Source organism: Stomoxys calcitrans, chromosome 2 (genome assembly GCF_963082655.1).
Source record: "Stomoxys calcitrans chromosome 2, idStoCalc2.1, whole genome shotgun sequence".
NCBI classification, from domain to species: domain Eukaryota; kingdom Metazoa; phylum Arthropoda; class Insecta; order Diptera; family Muscidae; genus Stomoxys; species Stomoxys calcitrans.
This window is the reverse complement of record NC_081553.1, coordinates 77,453,993-77,467,919: the sequence shown is the minus strand read 5'-3', so window position 1 is coordinate 77,467,919 and position 13,927 is coordinate 77,453,993. Positions and strand designations below refer to the sequence as shown.

Sequence of the window (13,927 nt, the reverse complement as noted above, 5' to 3'; positions counted from 1 at the left end):
AGAAAATATTTATTGCGAATTATAGAGAAAGCTAAACATGTATTCACCAACAATTGAAAAAGATTTCTCTTAAAATACCTACCAAGAATATACTCTTTATGTTAGAACTCTTAAACTGAAACACTTTGCTTTGCTTTTCATTCTCTGAGATAATATGCCAACGAACAGAACAGTTCTCAAAAACGAATGGGTCTTCCCACAACGAATTTGAAGAAAAACAAAAAATATGCATAACAATAGCAAACTACACACATTGCTGTCTCATCCGTATGCACCAAACAATAGAGGACTTCATGATTAGCTCTCACCCACACACCGCGGTGAGTGAAGCGCTTAATGTTGTGTTTACACCGGAGCAACGTTCACACAACGAACGGTTGGCTGTGAACGCGTGCTGTTTGGGTTTTATCTACCACGGCTGGTTGTGCGTTTACTGCTTTGTTGGGGGGTGGGGGGTTGAATATGGCAGTTATTGCCTTAGGATGACTTTTACACCACTCTAACTAACTGTAAACCTCAAAAGGGCACAGAAAACGAACGCATTTGACTTTGTGGAGAATCCTCAAATTTTTGGATTCAGTAGTGAGGAGGGGTGTGTGTGTGTGTGTGTTTGCATCGAGTGTTTGTGTTTGATTGTTGCTGCTCTGTTAAAACAGCCAACAATGACGATGATGTGAATAAACAATAGCAAGACGAGGCTCATTGTGTAGTAAGTTTGCTTGGGCGATTGCTGCTGTTGGTGTGGTGCTTCTCTGACTTGAGTTAATCCGCGCCGCTATTGTTGAAGCTGGGGCAGTGTTGCCAGTAGCATGATGGTGTTAAATTTATGAAGAAAATAATTTGCAGGTACTTAGGGAGTTATTTTGATTTACAACAAAACTTGGAAAGATAATTATGCGATAATTATTCAAGCCGCATTTAAATCGATTCTTTAAATTAGAAAGATGGATGTACAGTCGAACTTCTCTATAGCGTAGCAGTAGGGGACCGACGAAATACTACGTTAAAGAGAAACTGGCTAAAATTAGATTAAATTTGAAATAAGTGCAAAAATAAACAAACAACTAGTGGAATAGAATTGAGACGATAGTTAAAAATCTACCGTTTGAGAACGGGTAGATGTAATTCTTTGGAACTTTGAACGGTTATAGCTGAGGTGTTGGCGAGATTACGAGCAAAATTTAAAAAGCGTTGGTGGTGTAGGCATCTCTTGGCAAGCCTCTAAGTCAAATATTCACTTGTGGTCCGATTTCCTATTTTCTGAAAAACAAAATTTTGAATTTTGCAGGTAGAACTGTCTAAATACCCCAATACCCATTTCGGGCAAATACGGTTTTAAAATCGTAATTTTTTAGTAATTTGGCTGTGGAGCAGGCTACAAAAAATGTTGATGCAAAACATGGCCAGGCAGTGGTTTGAACCAAAGACGTCCGGCAACAATAAACAGTTGCCAGACACAACACAACTTCCATACGGTGCACAGAAAAGTGTGTATGCACTGGACAAAATTTTAGGATATGGAATAGATATCCTAGCTGCAATAAGGCAAACATACATGCATTGGAAATATGACACAGCCAGTAAAACAAAGTAGTTGGTTAGGTTAAATTAAGCTGAAAAGAAGCTCCGGATACCAACCCGCCCTATGCAACTATGGACATACAAAATACACCCACCAGAAATCGGCTTGTTGTGGGCTCTAAAGACTAAAAAGTAACATCGCCTCATCTGGCAACTATTTTCACAGCGTGCCTAGGATTTGCATATGCTCCGAAAGCCTGGCAAGATGCAAGGGTGGTGTTTATACCCAAGCCCGGCAAGGCAAGTTATGCGACACCGAAGTCCCTCAGACCTATCAGCTTTCTACTCAAAATCATGGGACGTGTTGTGGATACCTCACGTGCTTTCTACTCACAACCATGGGACGTATTGTGGATACCATGATTATGAGTAGGATATCCAACGAACTCCTCAAAACAAACAGCATGACTATGTCAAGCGAAGGTCGATGGAGACTGCCCTGCACGAGGATGTGCATAAAATAGAAGAATTCTTTCGATGCCAAAACATACCCCCTGGCGGTATGCATTGACATCTAGGGGGCTTTTAACAATGTGCGGATCGACACACTGATCCAATCCTTACAACAGTACGGGAGGACCCACCCGGTCCTTAGAGACTGGATAAACCAAATGCTAAGGAACAGGTGGATAAATTGAGTGTTCCATAGTAAAATGACCGCAAACGATGTTATAATACTTCTAAGGGGTAAGAATCGGAACCAGCTATGCAGAAGGGCCGAAAGGGTCTTGCATATGGCATATGACTGGGAAAGACCCAGAGGTCTCAATGTTAACCCAGAGAAGATTGAAACATGCCTGTTCACGAGGAAGACGAAGGTGGGTCAATTTACCGCACCACGTTTCCTCAATAAGACGATTTCGATGCAGCCACTACGGCTATGAGACTTATGGCGATGGGAGAATGGATTGAGGATGGGAGCAGCTAATACCATCGCGATATAATCGAAGCGACGATAGGAAACCTGGGAGGATGGGAACAGGTTTCCGATCGGATACCTGAGATGAACCTTGAAGTCGAGAGCGAGCCACTGTTGCCATCGGCACAGTGTTGAATAGACGGCATCCTAATATTGTCATCTGTAAGATCATGTTACACGGATGGATCAAAGCTAAAGGACAGAATGGGACCGGGGGTTTACATTGAGAACCCAGGGACTGTGATCTATTTTAGACTGCCTGACCATAATACGGTCTCCTGCAGGCGGAGATCCGGGCGATGACGGAACGCGTGAAGTGTTGTGGTTCTTACGCGAGGAAGCCGAGTTTGAACATCTTTACCGACAGTAAAATTGCCATAAGGGCAATAACAACTAGGACGGTAAGGTCACGAACAGTCTTGCAGTGTAAGAAGGAGATTAACATCTTCTCTGAGGATGGGAAAATCCGTAGAGAATGGCTGCCGGGACATAACGAAGTAAGGGGGAATAAAAGGGCAGATGATTTGGCGGTGAAGACCAGAGGACTGCCGTCAATAAACTTGGTTAACCCGAAGCCTTTCGGGTCGACGCAGTCCGAGTTTAGGGAATGGGCAACGAATGCGCATGCAACATTGTGGAACATCGAAACGGTTGGTAGGAAGGCGAAAATCATATGAGGGGATCCAGATCCAGACTATTACCGAAAAAAAGTAAGAATGAGGTCATTATAGATATTGGTATCATAACAGGACACATAGGACTACGAGCTCACTTAAGTAAAATCGGTGCGGCAAGTGATAGCATGTGTAGGGCATGCGGGGAAGATGATGAGACGTTGGAGCATTTCCTTTGTCATTGGCCGGCTTTCGCTTCTAACAGAACCCGGCACTTAGGTGGGGACACAATACCAGACATGAACCAACATAGGGGAGTGGTATTGAAAACAATTAAGGATTTTGAAAATAGCTCGGAATTCCTAACTTAAAATTTTCTATTTAGAGGTCACTTTACAGTTAGAGTGCACAACAAGCCTATTGTTGGATTAGGTGTATGTCCATAGTGGCATGGGGCGGATTAATATCTGTACCCGCCGTCCACAAGACCACAACACCATATAGTATTATAGATCTGACAACTGCATATACCCTATGTATGACACGCTGTCTAAGCCCAAAACTTTTGCCAATGGCTCTCTTGCAGGTGTATAGGGCAAGAGTTGCCTTTCTTTATTTGTAATTTGTAATTTATTTATTTACACAAATTACAAATAAAGAAAGGCAACTCTTGCCCAATACACCTGCAAGAGAGCCATTGGCAAACGTTTTGGGTTTAGACAGCGTTTCATGTTGCCTTTCTTGCCCATTACACAATGGTAGAATTTTGTATGCCCTCCACCATAGGATGGGGGTAGACTGTTTCTGTCATTCCGATTATAATACCTAGAAAAATTCATCGGAGACCCCATAAAGTATATATATTCTTGATCGTCTAGCCATGCCCGTCCATGTCCACGCCCATGTCTGTCTGTCTAAAACACGTTAACTTTCGAAGGAGTAAAGATAGCCGCTTAAAATTTTGCAAAAATCTTTCTTATTAGTTTAAGTCGGTTGGGATTTAAATGAGCCAAATCAGTTCTTGTTTTAATACAGCTGCCATATAAACCGATCTTGGGTCTTGACTTTATAAGCCTCTAGAGGGCGTAATTCTTATCCGATTTGAACGAACTTAGCACGCTGTTACTTGTGTTTATTTTATTTTAATATATTTTTTTTTTTTTTATTTATATATTTTATTTTAATAATTTTTTATTTAAATCATTTTTAATTATGATATTGTTATTAATTTTATTTTATTCTATTTATTACATATTTAAAGATTTTCTTTTGAAAATGGCAACCCTGCTTAGAGCAGAAGACCTACCGTCGACCGTTGTTTGGCTTGTGGGTAAATGAGGGAGGCTGCATCGTCATCTCTATGCTCTAATATCTGAGTGCAGCAACAGCAAACAACAACACTTGTTACAAAATCTACATTTTTATGAATGACTTTTTGTTTTAATTCTTTGCTCTCCGGTTTCCTACACGTCTGTCTTGCTTATTAGTTTTTGTGGCTTTCATTCAGTTTTTCCTTTCTATACTACTTTATCTATAAAAAAAACAGGAAAAAACAAAAACAAAAAAAAAAATATTTGAAAGTCAGGTAGATTTAAAGCCACGTGAGGGATGCACTATGCATAAGAAAGAGAGTGTGTGAGCCCAAGATTTTAACTGTAAACAACGTAAATATGTTATAAATAGGTGCCTATCATTGGACCTACAATGAAAGAGACTAACACGTTCGTTCGTTCGTTCGTTCGCTCGTTTAAGCCCACAAATGCTAATTTTCTTATTAACCTTGACTGGGTACGGAAATTGGAAATCTGTACACTGTGTACATGCCTAAGAGTGTGAATGTGTTACAGTAGCTGGGTGACTTATGGCATCTGGTTGAGAGATAAATGTATTAACTTGGCCTGTTTTGTGTATTCAGTCAGTATTTCATGTATGGAAAGTCATCTCCTATCCCACAGAATCATTTTCCCAGGAAATTTTTCTGGATTCTGTCATATAGATAAAACTGTAGCGTGACTGATTTCTTATGATGAGCTCTCGGAAGTGACAAAGCTCCATGGATAAAATATGTTATTGGTTAGGAGCAACCATCCTAGTCGTATGTGGGAAGTTGATGGAAGCAAAATGATGGGACATCTTAATTGTATCGCTACATATGAAGTTTTTAATACAGCAAACTTAAAAACATACTCTCTGCTATCATAAATAAAAGCCGCAGAAGGCTTCGCAAGCATAAAAAGGACACTTTGGAATTCAGTTAGAGACAACCTATGAAGACGCAATACTTGCTCTCAAACTTTGATTGAGGAAATGACAGAAAAAAATAGAGAACAAAGTTTTTTTTTTTGTCTTTACAGCGTACGATAGAACTTTTCTGGGTGACGCTGGAAATGAGGGTTCAGGGTTCTGAGTGAATTTAAGATGACAAAGTCAAGGTCTGTCTTGGCCCCACCCTTATTGTTAACATAAATCTCACGCTGGTGTCACCTACAGTAGCCGGCTTTTAACACCCCTTAAAAGTAGTGAGCTGGCCAGCGAATACCCACATGGGCTAGTAAGCCGCCTTTGCAGAAAATACCAATTACTTTGAATAAACGAAATAGCGGAAAAATTGGCTCCCCAAATGTTGAGCATACCCGCAAACGAACCAAGGACAATGAATTTCCGAACTTGACTCGGAATGTCTGATCTATGGTTGCCCAAAAAGTAGTTGCGGATTTTTTAAAAGAAAGTAAATGCATTTTTAATAAAACTTAGAATGAACTTTAATCAAATATACTTCTTTTACATTTTTTTTCTAAAGCAAGCTAAAAGTAACAGCTGATAACTGACAGAAGATAGAATGCAATTACAGAGTCACAAGCTGTGAAAAAATTTGTCAACGTCGACTATATGAAACATCCGCAATTACTTTTTGGGCAACCCATACAAATGGAGAAGTACAAGGTCATCATTATCGCCTTATAGGAAAAGCAATGACTTGGAAGAAGTCTTACAACAAAACAACATGGTTGCATTATTACTGCCATGATAAGAGAATTTAGCGTGGTAAGTCGAAGATTGAAACAACTTGTCTCAATATTTCCTCCGGTGGATGAGAGGCTAACCACAATCCGCATGAAGGCCAAATTTGTCAACATTAACCTTATTTCTTTCCATATTCCGGAAGAAGGAGCAAAGTACAATCCGTCACTGCACGGAAGCTGGACGTCGCAAAACTGCAAACGCATTGGAAAACAATGGCATACTCCACTCGACTGACCCAATTGCTCGATGAATGACCTCCTTGTCCCAATTATAAAGTGGTGCAATGGCAAACCACTGGCCAATCCATGAAAAATGACCCGAAATTAGTACTTGGGTATCAAAAACCTCACCCAACCTACTGAAGACTATAATGCGATATACTGAGAGGTTACGTTAGTTCCGCGAACGAATTAAGATGTCCTGAGTTTTACCAATGAACCTAACATCAAACCGATGGCCTTGGTAAAGGTTCATCCACCTACAGAGAGAAAGATGGAACAGAACAGAAGAAACAGTGTTCCTATGATATGAAAAGTTTTTCTTCCCAGCAGACGGCGATGAGAATACCAATACCAGATGATAACATAGAATTTATTCCACCTAGTCAGAATGAAGTCCAAGTAGCATAGACAGAAAAACAACAAGGCAGCGGGTGTCGATGGATTGCCGCTGATAAATTCTATGAATTAGCTCGTCTGCGCGATCTGGCTGAAATAGCATATATTCCATGATTTAAATCTAAGTATGCTATACCCCCATCGCATATCAGATAACCACCGAGATAACTGGCCCGAAAAGGTCAGGCGACACTAACCATCATCGACAGCCCTATACATAATTCTTGATTTAAAAACTGTGGATTCTACCCATTCATGTCATGAAATTTTACGCCGCTTTCCATGACTGACCAACCCTTGCACTACGTCAACAACTCGCAAACACAACGTTCAGCATGGAAATGAAACCACAGGTTAACCTGTGACTTCAAAGGCTAGAAGAAACTGGTCCAGTCCCTTGCACATGGAGATTGAATTCATTAACTATGCCCGACAAATATCCCTTGCGATACAATCACGATTTCGGTTTCGGATTACATGGTAAGGAAATATTTTCTACGATAGATCCAGTACGTGCATATAACCAGATTCCCGTGGCTACTGAAGACTTCATAACAGCGGCTATAACAACACCTTTTGGACCATTCAAGTTTTCATATATAAGCACGTTTACATTGAAATTTTTATAATCTGGATTTAACCAAATCCAAAAACAAATCCTGTCCGTTTACACTGCGTTTTTGGGTATTTAAGTGACGTACACAAGCGTACATGCATATACATGAATATGCATATCACACACATCCATATACAATTCTTGAAAACAGTTACATATTTTGGAACTTTTATCGATTATTCAGCCATGCAATCGGGTTTATTTGGGATTTAAAAATAAATCCTGCAATAATGGGATTTATTTTTGTATTGAAAAACCTGCAAAAAACACAGGATATAGCGCTTAAATCTCGAAGAGGCCATAAAAATCTGGTTTTGAAGGCCAATGTAAACGTACTGTATAATGGAAGCCATAGTGGCTCAGAGGTTAGCATGTCCCCCTATGACGCCGAACGCCTGGGAATGACGCTTCAAATCCCGGCGTGAACACCAGAAACATTTTCAGCAGTGGTTATCCCCTTAATAATGCTGGCTACATTTGTAAGGTATCCTGCTGTGTTAAAACTTCTCTTCCAAGTGGTGTCGCTATGCAGCACCCCGTTCAGATTCGGCATAAAATCCTTTTTAAATCCTCTTTATCATTGAGCTTAAATTTTGATCGGACTGCATTCATTGATATGAGAGATCATTGATCCACTGTTCCTTACTGGAATGTTCATGGGAAATTTGGTAGTAGTAGTATTCACGAAGTTATTCGTGGATGATATATAAGTGGCATCCAGCTCCGGGGAAGAACATCTGCGTCATCTCGAATGATTGTTCGAACTCTAAATAACATTGGCGTTGTAATAAATCTATTCAAATGTTGTTTCGGTCAAGACAATGGCAAGTTTCTGGGACATCTGGTTAGTAAAGATGGAATTTCGCCGCATTCTGATAAGGTAGGAGCTGTATCAAAACTCCCTAAGCCAACTAATGTTAAAGAAGTAAGACGCTTTCTCGCCATGATAAACTTTTATCGCAGATTTCTTCCCCATAATGATAAAACTCAAATACCGCTGCTGGAATTTTAAAAAGGCAATAAAAAGAGTGACAAAACCCCCATAGTATGGAATGAGGATGATAAACCCATATGCGTTAGGGTCGATATTTCGGATAGTGCTGTAGGATGCGTTTTACAACAACAGTCAAATTTTGATAGGATTCCATTGAGCTTTTTCCCCAAAAAGTCGAATGAAACTCGGAAGAAGTATAGTACCTATGACAGAGAATTACTCGCAGTCTATAAAGTCGCCAATCAAGCATGTATCTATGCTTCAAGGCCAGCATTTCATGATATTTACTGACCATAGTCCTTTGACGTATGCTTTCAAGCAAAACCTAAGAAAGCATCTCCACGTCAGTTCCGACAACTTGATTTCATTTCACAATTCTCAACTGATATTCGTCATATAAGCGAACAAGGGAAAGTAGTTGCTGATTGTCCCGAATTGTTAGCCAAATCACAGACGGATGATATAGAACTTCAAGCATTGCTCAGTGATTCATCATCATCCTTGGTTCTCAAGCCCATTGCAATTGATCCTGAAAACATCCAATATATTGCAGCATATTTACTAAATATGTGCGACCGTTTATTCCATCAAATTTTCATATAGTTGTATCTGACTCACTTCACGGACTATTTCATGGCGGCATAAATGTAATAACAAAACTAATCCAGGAACACTTTGTAGGCTGAGCATGAAAAAGATATTACGAACCTCTTGAAAGTGTGTCTTCAATGTCAGCGCTCAAAGGTAACCGTGTATACATGCAGTGCTATAGGCTCATATCCTCAAGTTTCCGAAAGATTTTCTTCCATCAACATACATCTAGTTGGACAGTTGGCCTCTTCCAAAGGCTACACATATCTACTAACGTGTATCGATAGATTCACCCGATGGGCAGAAGCCATTTCTTTAGAAAATATGAACGCCAGAACTGTGGCAGAGGCTTTCGTGGATTTCGTGTTCTGGAGTTCCCTGCAAAATAACAACTGATCAAGGATGGAAATTACAAACTCTTCAGGAAATTATTTACCTTACTCGGATTGCAGCGAATTACATCAATACTATATCATCTATCTGCTAATTGTATGATTGAACACTGGCAATAACAAAATTTGGTATGACACTTTACCTACTGTTCTCATGGGACTCCGCTCCAGTTTAAGACAGGATCGCGGATTGTGGTTGTGCAATCTGCCCTCCTAATGATTTCATACTCGATAGATATTGACGATTTTAGTGGGTCAGTGAATCGCTTGCGAGACTAGGAACAACACTGTGTCTTCTGTGCGTTTAAGTGTACTCTGTTCATTCTTTCCCACTCGGAAATGGCCAACAAATTCTGGGAAAGCGTATTATCCATGATGTGCCTTCTGCCCACAATTTCCTAAAGACTGGGCCGTTGGTCGAATTAATATGAAAGAAAAAGACCACTGTCATCGGCAAATGAGTAGATTGGATTCGAGGTCTAATGCAATAGATTGTCAATGAAATTAAGAAAAAGAGAAGGGGAAAGGACAAAGCAAAACTCGATATAAATCGAATAAAGTTATTACCCGCTCCAAAAGCGGTAGCTTTGATAAAAATGCACCGTGCCAGACCCTATCAAATGCTTTCGAGATATCCAGAGCCACAATCTTAGGTTAGGTTGAAAAGAGGGCGCCTATATTAATCCGTCCCATGCCACTATGGGCATACACCTAAGCCACTAATCGGCTTGCTGTGCCCTCTAAAAACTATAAAGTAACCTCTTAAAAGAAAATTTTAAGTTAGAAATTTCGTGCTACTTACAAAACCCTTAACAGTTTTCAATACCACTCCACTAAGTTGGTTTATGTGTGGTATTGTTTCTCCACCTAAGTGCCGGTATCTGTTAGACGCGAAAGCCGGGCAATGACAAAGGAAATGCTTCAACGTCTCATCATCTTCCCCGCATGCCCTACACATGCCATCACTTGCCGCACCGATTTTATATAAGCGAGCTCGTAGTTCTGTGTTCCGTTATGTTACCTTGAGCTATACTGACCTCTTTCTTGCTTCCTTTCAGTAATAGCCTCGTCTTCTATCTGGATCCCCCCATAGGATTTTCGCAGTCCTACTGACCGTTTCGCTGTTCCACAATGTTGCATGCGCATTCTTCGCCCATTCCCTTAACTCAGATCGTCTGCCCTTTCATTTCCCCTAACTCTGTTATGGAACGGCACCCCCTCTCTGCGGATTTTGCCATCCTCAGAGAAGGCGTTCTCATTCTCATTCTTACACTGCAAGACTGTTCGTGAGCTTACCGTCCTGGTTGTTATTGGCCTTATGGCAATTTTACTGTCGGTAAAGATGTTCACACTCGCGTCCCTGCGCACATTGGTTCAAGAGTGGCCGAAATTCATTTTTTTCATGTTCGCCGATTTGGATAATTTTTTGGTATTTTGTTGTCAGATAGTTGAATATTATGATTCCGTAATATTAGGCTGATATATTTAGTATTTCTTTGGACAGACACGCTCCAAGTTCATATATGTTCGCTTGTTTAAAATGGCATGCAAATTTACTGTATATTCAATCTTTTGGTACAATCACAGTAAACTTATCATTTGACTTTGTTGTATATTTTCGTAAATGGCAATTGTCATAGATGAGATTTGCATTAAAAAAAGTTGGAAAAAGTGCCACATAAAAAATTTCGTAGAACAAAATATAAACAACATCAAAATTTCAATGTTCATCAACTTCAGTGGACTGCATGTTTTTAGCGCTGTGGAGCGCTGTTTAACGAAAGACGTCAAATTACAGCTTGAAGTCTCAGCTAAAAGCTAAAAAAAAATTCAGCTGCTCATACCTGCTCCTTTCCAAAAGAAACAGTAAAAACTATAAAGTGATAAAGTAAGAAAACGTGAATTTTCGTTCATGCTTGTTGTTGTTGTTGCCATAATTCTTTACTGTTAACAACAATAGAAGATCAAGCGATAGACTATTAGGTGCTGTGTTATCATTCATTTATTATGTTGTTGCATGCAATAACAACTACACATTATGTCTTGCTCTCTTTATTGCACAAAATCTTTTCCGTTAGAGCTTAATAAGTAATACATTAAGTACCAACAACAATATACAGTTTCTGATTTAAATTTCTGCTTTTGGGTATACATTTCTAATATTATTGATATGCTAATTGACATTACATTGGCAAGTGCAGTGATAAGAGGTGTGTTTTTAAGTGATATCAAGATTTAATTTTATTAATTATGGAAAATGTAACAATTTCTTATTTAAATATTTGCGAAATATTAATTGATAACAACAGTGATATTGATGTTACTGTCGAAGTCATTGCAAATAGCAATGAAGGAATGACTGCTGAGGATGTTGAAGTCTTTACTGGATTTTTGAAAAAAAACTTTTTTACAAAGTTCAAAGATAGATGGCAAAAAGCAAGACGCATAAAAACCAGATTTCTTGATCTTAATGAAAATTGGCTGAAAAATGTCTACAAAGTGTGCAAATATACCGCAAACAATGAAGCACCAAGCTGTTCAAATATGGTTAAACGTGGACGTCCAGCAAAAGCCTTCGAGGATTGCCAACCGCGAACAAAGAGGACAAAGGTACAAGATTTTTGTGAAAACACCTCAATGGTGTTGATATCGTCTGCCGCAAAAAAAAGTGAGTGTTTAGACAAATCCATTAAGGCGTTCACCCCGGAGAAGGCACTTGGGCTGATACTTGATGCTTCGTTGTCAAAGCATCAATATGAGGTTTTGCGCAGTTCAGCTAGAGAAATTGGATTCGACATTTACCCATCCTACCATCAGGTACTGGAAGCAAAAAAAAAATGCTATCCTGCAAATGTTCAGGTGCAAGAAAGTTGTAGCAAAGTTTCTCTACAACAGTTATTAGATCATACAGTAACCAGGATTTTGATGACAAAAACCGAGAATGAGGTGACAGAACTCCCCAACGAACTGCAAATGTTCTCAAAATGGGGCTGTGACGGAAGTTCGGGACACAGTGAATACCATCAAAAATTCACAGATCCAAATGACTCCGATAAATATATGTTCTTAACGTCACTTGTTCCATTGACCCTCACAGAGCGTAATAATATGTCAACAATGTGCTGGAGAAATACAGAGCCATCATCAACTAGATTTTGCCGACCGTTAAAATTTGAATTTATACAAGAAACAGCTGAAGTTATAAATTCAGAGGTCAGTCGTGTTAATGACGAAATAAAAAATTTAAGAAATACTGTCGTTGAATTGCATAGCAGAAACTTCAATATTTCTCACACACTGAAATTAACAATGATTGATGGGAAAGTAGCTACTACGATTTCTGGAAGTTCATCTATGGCGGTTTGCTTCATATGTGGAGCAAAGCCCACAGAAATGAATAATTTAGATGCGGTGATTTTGAGGAAATGTTCGGAAGAAGCAGTTGCGTTTGGTATTTCTCCCTTGCATGCGAGAATCAAATTTATGGAGTGCATTCTGCACATTTCTTACCGTCTAAGTTTCAAAAAATGGAGAACAGATAGTTACACAAAAATTGAAATGGCGGCAAATAAAGCTGAAATTGGGAAGAGATTAAAGTTGACACTGGGCATAAATGTGGACGCGGTGAAGCAAGGTATGGGCACAACAAACGATGGCAATACGGCAAGAAGGTTTTTCGAAAATCCAGCCAAAACTGCAGACGTAATTGGAATAAAAGAAGAGTTAATACATAGATTTAAAATTATTTTGGCCGCAATAAATTGTAATGCAGCAGTCGACACTAGCAAATTTCATATATATTGCATGGATACTGCCAAGTTGTTTGTTGATCTCTATGGCTGGTACTACATGCCTGTAACTGTGCATAAGATTCTGGTGCATGGTAGCAAAATTATAGCAGAAGCTATTCTGCCAATAGGTATGTCTCTATTTAAAGGCCCTTATTCAATGATTTAATTTTCATTTTTTACATTTTAATTGATTGTTTGTATCAGGTATGCTGTCCGAAGAAGCTCAGGAAGCGAGGAATAAAGATTATAGAGCCTATAGATTACATCATTCGCGAAGAATTGGACGTGTAGCCACTAATGAAGATGTAATGCATAACCTTTTATTGTCTTCAGACCCATTTATAAATAGATTTCGCTCAAAGCTGCAAATCAAAAAATTGGAGTACGATAATGATGTTAAAAAATTATTAAAAGACTATGCTTAATTTATTTATTCATGTTTTTTCTATGGGAGGTGGCCGTAAAAGTGGGCGGATCAGGTATATATTTTCAGGAGCCCATTCTACAATTATAATAATTACTTTTTGTGAAAATTGAATTGATGCATTAAAAATTAAAAGTGGGCGGATATTTTTCAAATTTCACACAAATGATTCTGAGTGTTTAAAAATGCTATGTGCCAAAAAACAATGCCGTAGGTCAAAATTTAATTTTTACTTTGTATGGGAGGTGGGCGTAAAAGTGGGCGGATCATTTTGATTTTTCCATTTTTTCTTGATTCAAACAAAAAATGCCTATGTGCCAAGTTTCATTGTCCTTCGACAACTTCTTCTATTTTTAGCCGCTCG

At 39.1% G+C, this 13,927-nt stretch overlaps 1 protein-coding gene across 3 annotated transcripts; it reads left to right on the top strand.

The window, feature by feature from the left end:
* Positions 1-10,716: 10,716 nt before the first annotated feature.
* Positions 10,717-13,568, top strand: LOC131995172 (uncharacterized). 3 transcript variants are annotated; one of them, XM_059363334.1, is made up of 3 exons: positions 10,717-11,558; positions 11,658-13,267; positions 13,344-13,568. In XM_059363334.1, the coding sequence occupies exons 2-3, from the start codon at positions 11,704-11,706 to the stop codon at positions 13,562-13,564; spliced, it is 1,785 nt and encodes a 594-aa protein (XP_059219317.1). In that variant the 5' UTR covers positions 10,717-11,558; positions 11,658-11,703; the 3' UTR covers positions 13,565-13,568. The 3 variants fall into 3 exon arrangements, with proteins under 3 accessions (XP_059219317.1, XP_059219316.1, XP_059219318.1); XM_059363335.1 differs by having other exon boundaries at positions 10,718-10,777; XM_059363333.1 differs by having other exon boundaries at positions 10,717-13,267.
* The last annotated feature ends 359 nt before the right edge of the window (positions 13,569-13,927 follow it).